A 19,190-nucleotide genomic window follows, 5' to 3' on the forward strand; every position below is an offset into this window, starting at 1 on the left:
GCACGGAACCGTGCTTACATGGCACGGAAGGATGGGTGTAATTAGAAACAACTCATTTCTTGTTCATCTGACTATTCATCTATGTTCTATGCCACATATCTGAGTTGTTTTGTATATTTATTCTCCATTAACCAGAAAAGGAAACCAAAATAGTGACTCATCCAGCTAGCTCTTCACAGGACTTATTTTTCACCAGGACACTGCCACTTAATTTCACCCAGTATGTGCTTAGTCACTCAGTTGTGTCCGACTCTTTGCAACCCCATGAACAGTAGCCCACCAGGCTCCTCCGTTCATGGGATTCACCAGGCAAGAATACTGGAGTGGGTTGCCATTTCCTTCTCCAACCCAGTATAAAAACCACAGATTAATTATTATAATTAGAAGTCACTGAGTTGGTTTCTGTGCGTCCATCCTCAGAACATTATTATGACGAGAATTATTCTATTCTGAGGCATTTGTGAGGTAGTTAAAATGAGGTGTTACTTTTCTGGGGTTGGACACATCTTAAGTGAATCATATCTCATTTAGGGGATAAAAATAAATTCAAATCAGTATTAAGTCCTTTTTTTTTGGTTTTCATAAAGAGTATTTTAACTATTTGAGTCAAAATAAATCTTTATGACAGACTCTGTATGAGAGTGACAGAGACAGAAAATTTTAATGCTTCTGGGTGTGAAGACTAAGACTAAAAAGTAGAAGCAGTTATAACATATACTATCTGAAATATGATTAACGTGCATCATAAGTTGTCCAGGATTTGACATTTCATGGCTTCATGGTAAAATATTGAAGTGTAAATCTTAAACTCAGCAATATGAATATAATTAATTCAACAAACTGGGAATACATGCAATGAATCAGACAGCCGTGATCTCTATCCTCATGTGCCTTTTCTGATTGTTATTGTAAATAAAGATAATTTTTGCTTGTAGGAGAAATCACTCCACATTTTGAAGAGTTGAACGTGATTTACTTTTTAGCTTCACGTTCTACAAACCTTTAAGTTAAAAAGCATCATCTGAAAAACCACCAACTGAAATCCTTATCAAGGAATCCAGGGCAGTTTGCCTGGACATGTAGAACTGTGCATATACAGGGAAGCATTCCAGAGGTCTGTATTGTCTTGGACTTGCTTTTGCCTTTTCCTACCAAAGGCCTGTGGTAGGAACTTGACGGGTCATGCCTCCCTAAGGCTGGGAGTCCCTTGGTGTTTTAACACTCCAAATACAGCCTCGTTTCACATGAGGAAATCATATTGTATAAGGGGGAGTGGATTCTCAGCTTTCTGGCTTGGACTTGGCTTTGATATCAGACCAGGCAAGGTCAGAGCAGAATGAGATAGCCAAGGAACAGTTCCTCAGGGTTCAGAGACCATCCGTCCCTAAGAGGACCCTTGGGAAGATGAAGGAGGCGAGCATCCGCTGCTCAATGAAGCCTTGTTCTGGATGAAGCAGTGGCAGGAAAGAGGGTGGTGCTGCAGCTGCTTATTACGATGCATTCTCAGCTACAACACAGGCCTGTCAGTGCCGGGTGGATCTGTGGGCCGTGTTATTTCAAGGCTCCAGTGTATTATAAAATATTTATAGGCCTCATTAATTTTTTCTTACCTATTAGAGATCCAAGGCCACTGGCGTTGCAGATTATTATATCTCTGGTCTAAAGGGAATTATATTTGAGATTTCATGAATTTTCCTTGACATAAAGAACTAAAGCAAAAATGTAGTTAATAGTAATATAAGGCTGTAAGCTGTGCATTTAAGGTGTTCTATCAGTAGACTGAAGCCTGTAAGCTGAAATACATGGCACAACCATCTTTCTTTCTTCACTATAAATCTTGCACTAATCCCATCATTATTATCTTCTCTGCCATCTGCTCCTGGGGCCTCACAGGCATCCTCATGCTCATTTATGGGCACGCGCTCGTGCTTTCTCCTTCTCCCTTTTATTAACTGTGAATCAAGAAGGCTTGGGGAGAGAAAAGCCGTAGCCACCCCTCATACCAATCCAAACTGCCTTCATGTTTAGCACTAAATTGCTTCTTTTTTTTACACATGTTTTCTCATCACAGGAGATAATGATCACTTGATGCAATGGACAGGGACCAAATTTAGCAGAGGAGGGATTCTGATTTACTTCTACAGGTAGAATTGTTTTCTGGGCCTCCGTGCCCAGAATCGGGTGGTTTGAAATGATAAATAAATTGTGACATTTCTGACAAACACATAAGAAAAAAAAAATGAGTTTAAAGAGAATGTCTTCCTTCACACGGATTCCTTGTTAATAAATAAAACATGAGTCTAGTATTTTTCTGAATTTTTATATGTACATGAGACTAAAATGTTTTCATTTGCTTCTGTGATGATATCAAACAGCTGTTATCTGTTTGTTGTGTTGCTCTTGTAGCTCAAAGCTTTCAGTAAACCAGGGTTCCAAGGTGAATGTATCGATTTCACAAAAGAAGTTTTGGACTTGACTTCATCATTCATGCCATGTTCTTTTAAAGTTCTTCGGGGTTGGTAAGTATGTCTATCAGCTGATCTCTGCTGTTGTTTAAATAAGTGAATTTCTTTTAAATTTATACAAATTTGACTTTCTCTTTTGAGTACTCAGTGAAAGAAAAAATTTTAATCATTTTAATCTTCCTTCACATGGATTCCTTGTTAATAAATAAAACATGAGTCTAGTATTTTGCTGAATTTTTATAAGTCAATTGCTAATTAGCCTATGCGAACTTTGCCCAGCTTGTGTTATGAGCCATTGTGAAAGAGAATGCTAAGTAGCCAACTCTGAGACAATTTTGCTGAATTGTTTTTCCTCATTGTTATCTTAGATTATTCCCTAACTATTTTGCATATTTATATTGTGTGTTTACTGAATAGTATACTAGAAAGCTATAAAAAGCATTTTTGTCCAGATAAGACATATTACTCCTAAATTTAAAAAAAAAAAAAAAAACAACTTTGTATTTAAAGTATCCATTGTCCCCATTTCACAGTTGAAAATCCCTGATTCAGAGTTAGTTTCCCAAGGTCATGTATCACATGTCAGGGATTGCTTTGGCTACGTTTTTGTTGTTGTTTTAATTCTATGTCCTTCCAACTGTGGTAGCACACCGGACCTTTCTTACATGTATATGAGGCTATATGTGATTCTCAGTTTATATTCTAAGAGATATCCTCTATGTATCATTTTTTTATTGTGGTACACTATATATAACATGAAGTTTACCATTTTAGCCATTTTGAAGTGTATATGTCTTTATAGTAGCATCTCTGTCAGACATCTACCTAATAACTCATCAAAGTCTCTTCTTCCTTCAAGATATCTTGGACTCATCAGTTCTCTTCCTCTTCTCTTGAACCGGTAGAGACAAGAGTCCTGTTTACCATTTGAGGAATTTCAGTCTCCTACTGAGCCACACTCTAGTGTCGTCTTATTTCCAGTGCTTACCACAAACCAATCAAAGCCCAATTATTTGTCCCAAAGTCCAGGTTAATATTTTTACTGCTCCTCCTTAAATCCCACAGTCGTTCTCTGATACCAGTCAGATCGAGATCAGGATTGATCTGAACCTTTCCAGGATTTACCATCCAAAAAAAAGTGTCACTTTCCGTATCCAAGCTCCATTCTATCTGCATACTAGCCCCCTTTCCTCCCATCTCTGGGCATTTACTCAGCTGTGTGTTTTCCTCCTTATGCCTCTGTACCAGGGGGGTCAGCAAGCTTTTTCTGCAGAAGACTAGGTAGGAGATATTTTTAGCCTTCTGGGCCATAGAGGCTCTGTCCCAGCTACTCAGCACTGTAGCACAGAAGCAGGCACCAGCAACACATAAACAAGTAGGCTGTGTTTCAGTGAAACTCTGTTCATGGATGTTGAGCTTTGAATTGTATATAATATTCACATGTCACAAAATCTTTAATATTTTTTTAAACCATTTAAAAATGCAAAAACCAGTCTAAGCTTGTGAGCTATTGGAAAACTGGCAGTGGAGTGGATTTGGCCCACATGCTGTAGTTTACAGCTCTGCATCAAAGTGTCAAGTCAGTTTATTTCTCTCCCTTGGTTCTTGTGTGGCTGCAACAAAAATTTGGAACAAGGGACTAAAGGGTTTAAAACAGCAGACAAATTGCAGCTCAGTTCAGCTCAAGCAGACAGATCTTTTATTAGACAGACATTCCCAAGACACGGAAGCAGGCCCACACCAAAGGAGTCATCCTCCTGATTCTTCTTGGCTTCCCCTTTTGTATACTTTCGTCTTCTTTTGGTTGTGCCCCGTGCGAAAGAGGGCTTGTACCCACCACCAATCAATGAAAGGGAATGCAAATGAGCAAACACTCAAGGCCAATTGACAGTTTCAACTTATATAACAGCAGGCTCTGTGTGTATGTCTTCCCATAATTAAATCTGTTATAGTCAGTTGTATATATGTGTAGAATATTTATGAACCCTTAATAGGCTCCTGGCTGCCTGAGGGTACTTGGGGAAGCCCCTGTGATTAGTTTGTATCCACTGTGTGCCCTGGACACATGTGCAAGAGTTGGAAAAATCTCTCTGGTTATTTTGTAGCATATCTGTGAACTCTCCCGGGTGTGTCTGGGATGCTGTTCAGAGATCTTTGGCTAGGCCCACCCCTCTTTGCTCATACCTAACTTCCTCCCTAACAAAAGTGTATAGGTTTCAAGTGGATCTTGTCAGTGGATATTACTTGGTTGGCCTAAATGCTATGTTTAAAAAGTTTTTTCGTATCATTACTAAGATTTAGGATATTTTCCAGAAGAAACTATTTTTCACCTTCTGTTAAAGAAATCAGAAGATTTGGAAAATGAGGGAACATTCACCTTTGTTGATAATTATTAATAGCTGGCATCGAGTAGAGGCGTGTGTGCTCCCCAATGTACCACAGGATATAACGCCAGGTTTTTTTTTTCACCTGGTACACTGCTCATTTATATTTACCTACCTGGCCTCCTGCAGGGGTGTAAGTTCGTGAACCTTGCTTAGTACTCATCTGCATATATATTTTTAAAGTTCAGTCCATCTTCATTTCCTCTATTAACCTTCTCGACTAACCCTAAGTTAGGCTGTCTTTTTCCCATTCTGATTTCCAGTGATCCTCACTACTTTGAACCTCTTTGGATGTTACTGTGTTTATACTTACTTCCAAGAAGGATGTGAAAGTTTTTACAATATGAAAACACATCAAGTAGGACACAGTTGATGGAGAAGGAAATGGCAACCCACTCCAGTGTTCTTGCCTGGAGAATCTCAGGGACTGGGGAGCCTGGTGGGCTGCATAGTCCAGTCTATGGGGTCGCATAGAGTCGGACACGACTGAAGTGACTTAGCAGCAGCAGCAGCAGGACACAGTTGAATAGATTGGCTGCAGCTTTTTTGTGAGAAATCTATATACCAAGGGCCTGAAATAATTTTGTTCCTAGTATTCGATTCTGAGTTTCTAAGATAAATGAAAGTATTTTGCAAGGTAAGTTTTAATTTTGTGATAAAGCACTGAAGTTTTGGATTTTTTTTTCCCCCTTTGAGGCAAATATATTTTCCTGACACTGAAGTCTAGGATAGATCAGTCATCTGTATTGCTTCATGTTGGAAATATGTTATTTACTTACAAACAAATATATATTTTATATATATATATATAGTGTGTGTATATATATATATATAATTTATGTATACATTTGTCCCTTGGTATCTGTGAGGAATTGGTTTCAGAAACCCCCACATATACCAAAATCCATGGATGCTCAAGTGCCTTCTGTAAAGTAGCTTAGTACAGTCAGGCCTTCGTATCTGTAGGTAGGAAACCAGAAGATATGGAGGGCTATCTACATACAAAATGTACATTTTACTTATATATTTTATTTATATTTATGTGCGATTTATTAAACAATAGTTTTAATAAGAGGATACAGGAACTATGGTGATTGCTTATGATTGCAAATGCTTTAGAGATCTGGATTTGAGCCCAGGTCATGACTTCCTATCTATGTAATCTTAAACAAATGGGACCATTTCTCTGAACCTCAGTTTCCTCCTCTGTGTGTTAGTCACTCTGTGGTGTCTGACTCTTTGTGACCCCATGGATTGTAGCCCACCAAGCTTCTCTGTCCACAGAATCCTCCTCTGTAACTGGGATAATAATAGTACCTACCTCAAAGGACTCTATTTATAAGAACTAAATAAAGCATGTAAGGGCTTAGCTGCATGCCCAACACATTGAAATTCTGTCATAAATATTGGCTATAAAATGGTAATTACAGAGACCTCCCTTGCATTCCAGTGGTAAGTCTTCACCTTCTAATAGAGGGATGTGGATTTGATCCCTGGTCAGGAAGCTAAGATCCCACATATCTCACTGCCAAAAAACCAAAACGTGAAACAGAAGCAATATTGTACCAAAGTCAATAATTTTAAAAAGTGGACCACATCAAAAAAAAAAAAGAAAAAAAAAACCTTAAAAAATAAAATGCTTATCACACAGGAGACGTGGCAGTAAATTGTGTTATGGAGCATCTCTATGGATATCTGACGTTCAACTTGTCTAGCTATAGTACAGTTCTGGTGATCTTAAAATATAGGGCTAGAAGTTAAACTCACCAAAGCTAAAGTAGTAACAGTCAATATAATTTCTCCCTTGAGCTCCTTCTTGCCAAAATGCCATGTTTTAATGAAAATTTTGATGAGTGCCCTACTGAAGAGAATTTGCTGTGGAAGATTCTAAAGGATTCATTTCCTTTTAAAAATCTCTGCTAGCTATCAGCTGTGTAGATGTCAGGTTTTAAATACTTGTGTGTGATTTTAGGAGTCTAGCTTCTAACTCAGCCTAAACTGAGAGCAAGCTCATTATTAAATAAGGGTAAAAATTTTTATTCTCTCAAAAAGAACTTCTGATCTGTTGAAGCACTTAATAATTACTGTAATTTAATCCCAGGTTTTTATACTTAAAGCACCAAATTAAGTTAATGGTTAGCTTACAGCACATATCTTACCGTCAATTCTCAGCTGTCATTTAATAGGGGAATCCTGGGCAAATCACCTAATTTTTTTAATCCTTAGTTGTGTTGTCTATAAAAGTAAGGACATGTTTCTCCCTCATAAATTAATGAGTACACAGTAAAAGAACACACACGGAGTACCCAGTGTGGCACATGGTAAGCAGTCAGTAAGTGATAGTGGTAGCTTTTTTCTTTTTAAATCTACTCGGACTATTTGCTGCTGATCAGCACCAGGACTTTTATATCCTACTCCTAGCCTGTTTCCCTCTGCATGATAATGAGTCCAACTGCCAACTGATACAGTTTCACTGGAAGTTTCCCTGCTTGTTTTTTCAGCTGGCTCCTGTATTACCAAGAGGGTGTTTCCACTAATCAGTGTGTGTTAGAAGAAGGCCTCTATGCCGACCTTACTTCCTGTGGCTGCCCAACATCTAGAGTCAAATCCCTGAAGCCCATTGACTACGTAAGTACTTTGCTGAATGCATATTTATAAGATGTTTTCTTGTCCTGTTTAATTACCATGAATGAGAATGTGAAGTTGGAAGACATGCTACAAAGGAAAAATATAAAAATTTAAGTAACTTGCTTGTAGATTATAAGGTTGAGATTTACTCATGAAATCCAACTAACCTAAGTTTGATACTTTTCTTCCTTTTTTTTTTTTTTTTTGAGTAGAATGCAAAACTTAGAAAGCCAACTAATATAGCCTTGAGCTTAAATGAATACTTTAACCACTTTGGGTGACATTGACAAGGTTACTTCATTTTCTCTTCTATAAAAGATAATAGTATCATGTTGGCCAAAATGTTTGTTTGGGCTTTTCTGAAAGATGTTATGGGAAAAACCGTAACAAACTTTTTGGCCCACCCAATATTTTATACGGTCACTAGGATATTAAATGTGATGGTGCTTGTAAAATGCCTACCATTTGGTAAGCACTCAATAAGTGTTAGCTATTAGTATCATGGTTATAACTTTTAAAGCTAATAACCTGATCATTTCATCATTCTATTAGATAAGTCACATGACAGCTTGTTGGCTACTTAGGTTTACAGTGTTACTTTTAAGGCATGGACCTCCATTGGTATTGATTTTAAACCTTGTTTTGGGGAACTAGGGCTTTCCTGCCTACTGTGTGCAGAATTACCTGGGCCACCTTGGAGGGCTACATTTATAGAGTAAGTGGTTTCTCCTTTCTGTCATATTTACTCAGAATTTTAAGTGTGAGAAAAGCAGGATGACTACTCCGGGACATTCATTCTGTTCCTGGTTAGTGCTGTCTTTGCAGAGGAAGTGGTAAAGATCTGGAATATTTTCAAGGTGTCCAGCTAAGATGATTCCCTGAGAGCATTTGGTCAAAGCTGAGATTCATGCAGTGATGACTAGAAGCCCTCCATGGTGATGGCAGTGACTCAGACCTTTAATCAGAGCTAATTCCAGGAATGATGATCCTACTCAGGATCCTGATCCCAGCCTCAACAGCATCATCTTCTTTCACAGGGCATTCCTGGAGAGAATATTTGTGGTATCAGGCTAAGAATAGAGTCTTGGCAGAGGTACAGGAATAAAAATAGAGTCCCGATCTCTCTCAGTGGCCCTTAGACACCAACTCAGAAAGACTAAGTGGCTACTGATGCTTCTTGTTTATTGCAGGAGAACTGGTTTAAAAAAAAAAAAAAGAATGTGTTTTGGTGAGTCTAAGTATTGATAAGGTTGAAAAAAGCTTTGGAAAGTAGTCTGCATTTACTGGGAAAGGAACTTTATTAGCATATTTTTGTCATCAAACTAGCAGACAGATGCTTAGATGCTTCAAATGAATGGAATTACTATTTTTCTTTGAGGAGTCACATTTCTTATTTCTCATTTCCACATTCATGAAGTCAAAAATGAAAAAATTAGGAGCAAAAACCTACAGAATGTTTCTGTGTAAACTGAAATGTGCCGTTGCATGTCCCTGGTTTGGTCCTGTGGGATACAGCAGTGTTGGTGAAGGTGCCCCTTGGAGAGGACTTGTGAGCTATAGCCGTTTCACTCCAAGAACTGATTAAAGAGTATATTCAGTTCATGTAAAGAGAACATTAACCTTTCTTAATGCCTTTACCAGATATGTTTTGAATCTTTGAAAAGTCTTTTTTTTGGTCTGCATTTTTGAATCATTGTGTGTACTATATTTTTTAATTAATTAATTTTTGGCTTTTTGGGTCTTCATTGCTGTGCAGCTTTCTCTAGTTGAGATAAGCAGAGGCTAGTCTCCAGTTGCAGTGCTCAGGCTTCTTACTGCAGCGGCTTGTCTTATTGTGGAGCACAGGTTCTAGGGCATGCAGGTTTCTGTAGCTGTGGCTCATGTGGGCTCTAGTGCACTGGCTCAATACTTGTGATCGATGAGCTTAGCTGCCCCTTGACATATAGAATCTTCCCAGACAGGGATCAAACCCTTGTCCCCTGCATTGGCAGGCACGTTTCTAACCACTGGACCACCAGGGAAGTCCTGAAAGGGCTTTGTTCAAGACATGTTTAGGCAGTAGGTTTAGTGGCGAAATATGAGGTTGGGCATTCCAGTAAAGACCTGCAAATTGACCAGGAGTCAGCCTCAACAGGTAACATTTCCTTGGTGATGTCAGCCATGCTTCACCCTGGTAGCCCTGAAACCCTAAGTTGATCAGACCTAGGAGACTGACAGGTAAACCAGAAGGCCAACCTGGTGATTTGTAGTTGTTGTTCAGTCATTCATTTGTGTCCAACTCTTTGCGACCCCATGGACTGCAGCACGTCAGTCTTCCCTGTCTTTCACCATCCCCCAGAGCTTGCTCAAACTCATGTCCATTGAGTCAGTGATGCGATCCAACCATCTTGTCCTCTGTTGTCCCCATCTCCTCCTGCCTTCAGTCTTTCCTAGCATTAGGGTCTTTTCTAATGAGTTGGCTCTTTGCATCAGGTGGCTAAAGTACTAGACCTTCAGCTTCAGCATCAGTCCTTCCAATGCATATTCAGGACTGATTTCCTTTAGGATTGACTGATTTGATCTCCTTGCTGTCGAAGGGACTCTCAAGAATCTTCTCCAGCACCACAGTTCAAAACCATTAATTCTTTAGCACTCAGCTTTCTTTATAGTCCAACTCTCACATCCATAGACTACTGGAAAAACCATAGCTTTGACTCGATGGACCTTTGTCGGCAAAGCAATGTCTCTGCTTTTTAATATGCTGTCTAGGTTGGTCATAGCTTTAGGTAGATTGTAATGACTGAAATACTTGGGAATTCTGTCCTGAGCATTTTCTGCTTTTTTGGAAGAATCCAGGAAATGGAATTAGTCATCAGAAGATTTAAGATTCGGGTACAATGAGGTAAATGTCTTTAAGAGTAGTTTACCTGAGCTAGCTAACATGACCCACAGAAGAGGCTCCTCTCCTAGTTGTTAGCATTCTCGAGACGCTGTGTATCCTTCCTTTGGAAAATTTTAGATGCACTTTATCTATCCTGCTTTTCTGATTACTTTCACAGCCCCTCTCCCCCCTCTATGTTCCTACTTAGGTATTGATATGCCTTTTCGTATAGATTGGTTAATATTGCTGCCTATGCCACAGTCAGTGTAATTCTGGATTCATTTGGGGAAATGTTACATCCAGTTGAGTTGACTTTAGGATTGACTGATTTGATCTCCTTGCAGTCCAATACATATATATGAGCTCATGTTTTGATTTTGCTTTTATTAGTTAAAACTGCAGAGTTTTATGAGGGTGTTGCTTGTAGTTGGCATTCCCAGACATGCTGTGACTTAGTGCTCAAGTGTCATAATAGTATGATATTGAAGAATCTTAATACTTCATATAAGATCAGTGTGTCTTGCAAATGACAGTTTGCTCCAGGCTGAATTATATCTGTGCAGACATATGTTACCTTCTAGAGGCCCATGAATGCATAATTTTCAGTCACTTTTTACAGTGAAAGAAGTGGCAAGCATAGAGTTCTGCTTTTCACTAGTGTGGCCTTGTACAGATCACTTATTTTGACCTCAGTTAACTCACCTGTAAAGAAACTGTTAGAACAGGTATTTTTTAAATCTTTGACAGCCTCCAGTTCAACAGAATAAATATCCAGGGCATATTTCTAATTGGACATGAAAAACATTGTGTCCAGCCTTAGGATTCACATGGTCTGAGGGAATAAGATGGTAGGTTAGTTTTCAATAAGGTTATGCCATAAAACTGGGTTGGGAAGATGCCCTGGAGTAGGAAATGGCAACCCATTCCAGTATTCTTGCCTGGAAAATTCCATGGATAGGGGAGCCTGGCAGGCTACCATCCATGGGGTCACAAAGAGTCAGACATGACTGAGGATACACAATAGCAAAAACAATGCCATGTAACAGTCCCCAAAACAGTTGATGAGGAGCTAAGAGGTGGATGGGGAACTTAAGTAAACTGTTTTAATTATTGGTCTAGCAGTGTGTGAGGTAACCTGCTCTTGTTTTGTTTCCATGGGAGCAGCAGTCTTCTCATTACTACTTCTTCAGTGTCTCCATGGTGGCCTGGCATGGAAGTTGGCCTCCTTTGAAGTATAATCCAATCCTGGCAGCTATAAGCAGGCAAAGCAAAAGAAACATTGCAACATTAGGTTGTAGAAAAAGTTTAAATGAAATTTATGGCTGTGATGACATAAATGATCTTAAAAGGTAGAATAAGAATTGGCGAGGCAGTAATTCATTCTGTGTGAGAGTAATGAATAAGGGGTACAGCTATAAATAGAAGAAGACTGTAAATCCAGCCACAGATTAAAGGAAGCAATGACTTTGTCAAGTGTGAAAGAGTCTGGTTACTATAAAATTTTCAGATGAACTCATGTATAGTTAATAGCAGTAACAACTGTGTGCATTTTGAAAATGAAGGCCAACAGAAGCCGACAGTAAACATCACACTTCCAAGTGAGATGCCAGAAGCGTTTCCTTTTAAATTTAGGAGGAAGACAATGGCCTCTACTATCACCACTTTGATTCAATATCATTTTGCAATCTTAGACACTTTAATAAGATTAAAACCAAAAAAGATATAAAGGAAGAAACAAAATTGTCAAGACTTTCCACAGATAAGCTATTAGGATTAATATGAATTCTTTAAAAGTAGCTGGATACAAGATTAATAGCAATTAAAATATAGGATACTTGGGAATAAATCTAACATAATGCCAGTACATCCTTTATGAGGAAAATGGTAAAAACTTTCTTGAAGGACATAAAAGATGGAGAGAGATTTTTTAGATGAAAATACTCAATATTGTAAATATTTTGGTCTTCCCCAAATTTGTAAAATTTGGAGCAAAATGCTTACAGAATCTTTGGTCTTTTGCGAGGAGGAGGGTGAAGGTAAAACATGACGGACTCATTCTAAAATTAATCTGGAAAAGATAGGGGTTCAAAATAGCCAAGATTAATTTTAAGAACAATAGGCAGGATCATTTATTTGTCCTACCAAATATATATATATTGCATTATTCATCAGTAATAGTTAAGATAATATAGGTGCAAGGAGAGGCCAATTAAAGAGTGAAATAGGAAAGCATAGAAACTGACTTGCATGAATAATGGAATTTGGTAGGTGACAGGAATAGCATTTCAATGGGGCTATTATGAAAGACAGTTGGCCCTTTATATGGAAAAAAATACAGTTTGAATCTTGCTCTATTCCAAACACCAAAAATAAGTTCCAGGTGGATTAATGGCAACCTAAATGTGAAAACAAACCTGAATGAAATGTACAATGCAGGGAATATAGTCAGCAATCAGGTAGCTTCTTTATATGGTGACAGTTGACAACTTGACCATATGGTGATAGTTTTGAGATGTATAGAAATATTGAATCACTATATTGTGCACCAGGAACTAACATAGTGTTGTAGATCAGTTATACTTCAAAAACAAACAAGCTCATAGAAAAAGAGATCAGACTTGTGGTTACCAGAGGATTGTGTGTGTGTGCGCTCAGTTGCTCAGTCATGTCCAACTCTTCGTGACTCTATGGACTGTAGCCTGCCAGGCTTCTCTGTCCATGGGATTTTCCAGGCAAGAATACTGGAATGGGTTGCCATTTCCTCCTCTAGGGATCTTCCTGATCCAGGGATTGAACCCAAGTCTCCTGTGTCCCCTGCATTGGCAGGAGGATTCTTTGCTACTAAGCCACTTCAGAAGCCCCTACCAGAGGAAAGGGGAGGAGTAATTGGATGGAGGGAAGAGGCACAAGCTGGAATCAGGATTGCCGGGAAGAATATCAATAACCTCAGATATGCAGATGACACTACCCTTACGACAGAAAGTGAAGAAGAACTCAAGAGCAGTCCATTCTGAAGGAGATCAGCCCTGGGATTTCTTTGGAAGGAATGATGCTAAAGCTGAAACTCCAGTACTTTGGCCACCTCATATGAAGGGCTGACTCATTGGAAAAGACTCTGATGCTGGGAGGGATTGGGGGAAGGAGGAGAAGGGGACGACAGAGGATGAGATGGCTGGATGGCATCACTGACTCGATGGACGTGAGTCTGAGTGAACTCCGGGAGATGGTGATGGACAGGCCTGGCGTGCTGCAATTCATGGGGTCGAAAAGAGTCGGACACGACTGAGCGACTGGTCTGATCTGATCTGATGGTTTTTGCAGTGGTCATGTATGGATGTGAGAGTTGGACTATAAAGAAAGCTGAGTGCTGAAGAACTGATGCTTCTGAACTGTGGTGTTGGAGAAGACTTGAGAGTCCCTTGGACTGCAAGGAGATCCAACCAGTCCATCCTAGAGGAGATCAGTCCTGGGTGTTTATTGTAAGGACTGATACTGAAGCTGAAACTCCAATACCTTGGCCACCTGATCTGAAGAGCTGACTCGTGTGAAAAGACCCTGATGCTGGGAGGGATTGAGGACAGGAGGAGAAGGGGATAACAGAGGATGAGATGGTTGGATGGCATCACCGACTCAATGGACATGAGTTTGGGTAAACTCCGGGAGTTGGTGATGGACAGGGAGGCCTGTGCTGTGGTCCATGGGGTTGCAAAGAGTTGGACATGACTGAGTGACTGAGCTGAACTGAACTGAGCCAAAAGATACAAGCTTCTAGTTCTAAGATAGATAAATACTAACAATGTAATGCTGCTGCTGCTGCTGCTGCTGCTAAGTCGCGTCAGTTGTGTCCGACTCTGTGCGACCCCATAGATGGCAGCCCACCATGCTCTGCCATCCCTGGGATTCTTCAGGCAAGAACACTGGAATGGGTTGCCATTTCCTTCTCCAATGTATGAAAGTGAAAAGTAAAAGTGAAGTCGCTCAGTCATGTCTGACTCTTTGGGACCCCATGGACTGTAGCCCACTAGGCTCCTCCATCCATGGGATTTTCCAGGCAAGAGTACTGGAGTGGGGTGCCATTGCCTTCTCCAAACAATGTAATGCATAATATGATAAATATAATAAACAGTGCTCTATGTTATACATGAAAGTTGTTAAGGAAGTAAATCCTAACAGTTCTCATCATGAGGAAGACTTATTTTTCCTGTTTTGTATCTATATGAGATGATGAGTATTCACTAACTTACTGTGGTAATCGTTTCACAGTGTATGTAGGTCAAATCATTTTGTCATACACCTTAAAACTATACAGTGCTGTGCTGTGCTTAGTCATGTCCAACTCTGCAACCCTATGGACTGTAGCCTGCCAGGCTCCTCTGTCCATTGGGATTCTCCAGGCCAGAATACTGGAGTGGATTGGTTGCCATCCCGTCCTCCAGGGATCTTCCCACCCCAGGGAACAAACCCAGGTCTACCACATTGCAGGTGGATTCTTTACAGTCTGAGCCACTAGGGAAGCAGTACAGTGCTATGTGTCAATTATAGCTCAATAACATTGGAAGAAAAAAAAATTAGAAAATACAGGAGACTATGCTGATGACATTGGAGCAAGATAGATTTAAATGCAAAACGTACAAGTCAATAATAGGAGGGGTAAAAGGCGAGTGTATCAGTTTCCTGTTGCTGCTGTAACAAGTTCCCACAGACTTAGTGGTTTAAAGCAGCAGAAATGATCTAACAGTTTTGGAGATCAGAAATCTAAAATGGGCCTTTTGGGGGTAAAATTAGGGGTCAGTATGATTGCATTCCTTCTGGAGACACTAAGTAGATACTGTTTCGTTACCTTTTCCAGCTTCTAGAGGTCCCCAGCATTCCTTGGCCCTCTTCCATCTTCAGAGTGCATTACTTCACCCTCTGCTGTCTATCCTGTCTCTGACCCACCTGCCTTCTTCTTCTAAGGACCCATGTGATTATATTAAGCCTATATGGATAATCCAGACACATATCCCCACCTCTAGATTCTTAACTCATCACACCTGCAAAGTCCCTTTTTGCTGCATCAGATAACATATTCACTGGTCCCAGGGATTAGGGTGTAGACATTTTTTTGCATGGAGATGGGGGCACAATTTGGGCTTCCCAGGTGGCACTGACGGTAAAGAACCCACCTGCCAATGCAGGTTAGATGTAAGACATGCTGGTTCTATCCCTGGGTCAGGAAGATCCCCTGGATAAGGGAATAGTAATCCACTCCAGTATTCTTGCCTGGAGAATCCCAGGGACAGAGGAGCCTGGCAAGCTACAGTCCATAGGGTCGCACAGTCAGATATGACTGAAGTGACTTAGCATGGCACGGGAGGACAATTCTTAAGACTACCACAGCAAGCCACAGACTAGGAGAATATATTATAAGCTCCAAAGGTTTAATGTAGATATAAAAAGGACTCTTTCAAAATACTTGGGGGGAAAAAGGAAACCTTATTTAAAAAATCAGCACAGAATATGAGTAGGCAGTTCATAGATATGAGAAACATGGCTTAGGATGTAAAAAGCATATTCACTAGTGAGCAAGTAAATGCAAATTAAAACAGTAATTAGGTAGCATTTATTACCTTACTTCAGATACAAATATTGGAAGATCTGACAGCAGCAGAGTTTAGTCAGTGGCAGAGAAGTGGTATTATTTACATAAAACTACTGGAAGAAGAATCAATTGGGATGAGGGGAAAATAAGGATGTTTGTTGCAGCATTGATGGATGAAACAAACTAAGGCAGAAGCATTTAAGGAAATACAGTATAGTAGGTGAGGTTCATGTGTTACTATGGATATTACAGTAAGATCCATTTATATAAAGTTTAAAAACAAAGGATGTATAAGTGCTAGAAAGATTGACAACTTCAGCACAGTGGTTACCTCTAGGGAGCAGGGAGATTAAAATTCAGCTCTGCATGTTATGTTTTTCTTGTTTATGCAGTTTGATATAAATATAATAAAAGGTATTATTTCTGGGTACTAGATACATGGTCATCTAAATAGTATTTATTCTTTTTGAAATGTAGTATTTTTTTTTTTAAGGAGGAAGACCAGTTAGCAAGGTAGATTTGTGATGAAACTGATTTTCTAAGCCAAATGAAAGAGGCTTTGATAAGGTGGATTATGGTCCACTGGAGAAGAGTTTGGTTTGGGAGTCTGACAGACCATTTCTTGTTAGCTGAGTGACCCTGGGCATGTTTCTGACCACCCTGAGCCTCAGATTTCTTGTCTAATAAAATGAGGATTAAAGGAGCTAGTGCATGTGAAGGCTTTAGCACATGAAAGCACTCAATAGTACTATAATAGCTCATAGACAAGAATTAATATTTGTTGTGCAACACCAAAATTTGATAGACTAAGGTATTTATACAATTTTGTTTTATATAGACCAAACTTAGAAGATTTTGTATTAGAGTCTAATTAGAGACTTAGGAGCGTCTATTGAATTTGCACCACTGCAGATGATGCAAATGCCCTTTTGCCAGCACACTGTTGGGCATTTCTCTGGACTGAAACGGCATCTGAGGTGCACATGGTACGCACACACGTGCCGTGCACACTGCACACAGCACAGTGTATTATGCTTCCTGTCCTTGAGTTCAGTCCAGGTGTTCTTAGTGTTTCAGACATGGTTCATTTGGCAAAGATCAGGGTGAAGTGATGTTGTCGGGTAGGTATTTTTAAAATAAAATAACATGTTACATTTAGAGTCTATCCAGTTAGCATAATCCTGAGGTAATATCAACACCTTTCCCATACAAGCAGTGATTTGAAACTCAACTCTACAGTGCCAGTGTACAAGTCTGTATGGGTTGTTTTTTTTTTTTTGGGGGGGGGGGGAGGCGGGGGTTGGTATGTAAATAAGTAAGCCTGTTTATTGTCCAAAGGAAAAGAGCCAGGATAAAGTGAAAGGTGGAAATGTCAGAGAGGGGAAGATAATCGATAGGGAGAGACAGGTGATGGGACAGAAGAATTCCACTGGACTTGGCAATTAAAGATACCTGTAAGAGTGAAGATCTGGTTAAGGCAGATAAGGATGTGAGATGCCAAAACACAGTAGAGATGATGCTAACTGTGATTCTGGCAGACGAGGCTGCAGAGAACTCTGGAGATGAGAATGTGAAGGGCTTTGTAGCCCATGAAAGGAAGTTCTGGAAACTTCCTGCTGGAGATCAGAGCTCAAGAGCTTCCTTCCAGCTCAGAGACTGAACTTACTGAAGTATCTCAGGCACTTGGCAAATTATCTGGCATGCAACAGGAGTTCAGAAATGTTTGCTAAATTGAATAATGTCTTCTTCCTTCTAAACAATAAGAAATAGTGTGTGCTCACTCTCTCTCTCTCTCACTCTCTCTCTCTCTCTCCCCCTCCTCCTCCCCCTCCCCACGCACTCCTCCACTCTCTTCTCTTCGAGTCTTGGATTCTCCTGGTATCTTCTAAATAAAATGGAGCTGTAACACTGAAAAAATAAATAAATAAATAAACAATAAGAAATAAGACAAGATTTTATCAGGTGCTTTGTTTTTTGTATTAACATGTCCAAGTAATTTTCTTTTCTTTTTTTTTTTAAATTGGAATAAGGCACCTTTATTTAGTCTTTAAGACACTAAGTCAGACTTTTCACAAGATATTTTTTGAGTAGCTGCCATGTACCAGCCTCTAATAAAAAATGGGAATGGTGAACAAAATAGTTCCACGTTCTCACTCCCGGGATGACCCCTTTGTCCAGTAAATGTGATCTTTGAACAGGACATTCCCTTTTGCTATGTTTTTGTCAGAGATCTCTCTCTCTCTCTCTCTCTCTCTCTCTCTCTATTTGCCCCTTCTCCTACCTGTGCCCCCCCCCCATAGTCTTACACAGGCTCTATAGAGATATTCTGTGTAATTACACAGACCAAACTTCTAACCCCCACATATGCTCATTTCAAAAAAATCTTTTAATTATGTGCTTTCAAGTTACAGTTTATATACTCTCTGGAGTGAAAGATTCCAGCCTTGGCTCCATATTGACACTGAGATAACCAATACAATTTAACATTTGCTTTGTCTTTAAAGTTAGGAAAAGACCATTTGACAGACTTCATTCTACCTCAAATACTTTCTATATGGATAAAAAGTGAATGAAAAAATATATAAAGTACATATGTTCTCTTTACCATCTTGAAAACTGGGAAATTATTTCATCCCCATTGTTTGTTTGAGCTCATATTCAAGTCTGTATAGTTTTGAAAAATACTGAAGCTTAGTAGTTAGATTTAAACATCTTATCCAATATATATAGAAGTTGTGCCAATGTAAATGTAATCCTTCCAGCAGAGTACTTGTACACAGGGTCTCCAAGCTTCACATTTATTTATTTACTATTTATGTATGTGTTTGGCTACCATGAGTCATGGCACATGAGCTCTTCCTTGCATCATGCAGGATCTTTCGTTGTGGCACATGGACTCTAGCTGTGACGTGGGCTCAGTGGTCAAGGTGCGTCAGTTCCAGAGCTCACAGGCTTCAGTAGTTGTGGTACACAGGCTCCCTAGTGGTGGCGCATGAGCTCCGGAGCCCAAAGGCTCAATAGATGGGGTGTGCAGGCTTAGTTGCTCCCCGGAATATGGGATCTTAGTTCCCTGACCAGGGATTGAACCTGCATCCCCTGGCTTGTTAGGTAGATTCTTAACCACTGGACCATCAGGGAAGTCCCAAGTGGTGGACACACCTGTTAAATTGCTGTGATAGGTAAGAATGGGGGTCATAGACATTGCCCAGCTGAGCAAGATGACATCAGATAGTATCACACCTGCCAATCAAAAATAATCTACCTGATGAAAT

General features: G+C 39.7%; 1 protein-coding gene across 1 annotated transcript in view; it reads left to right on the forward strand.

The window, feature by feature from the left end:
- Positions 1-19,190, forward strand: part of CRYBG3 (crystallin beta-gamma domain containing 3) — a 127,163-nt gene that overhangs the window by 88,631 nt on the left and 19,342 nt on the right. The window contains exons 16-17 of the mRNA XM_002684681.6: positions 2,407-2,519; positions 7,351-7,477. Of these exons, the coding sequence (XP_002684727.3) occupies positions 2,407-2,519; positions 7,351-7,477 (240 nt within the window). The remainder of the gene's footprint in view (positions 1-2,406; positions 2,520-7,350; positions 7,478-19,190) is intronic.

This window comes from Bos taurus, chromosome 1, assembly GCF_002263795.3.
Source record: "Bos taurus isolate L1 Dominette 01449 registration number 42190680 breed Hereford chromosome 1, ARS-UCD2.0, whole genome shotgun sequence".
NCBI lineage: Eukaryota > Metazoa > Chordata > Mammalia > Artiodactyla > Bovidae > Bos > Bos taurus.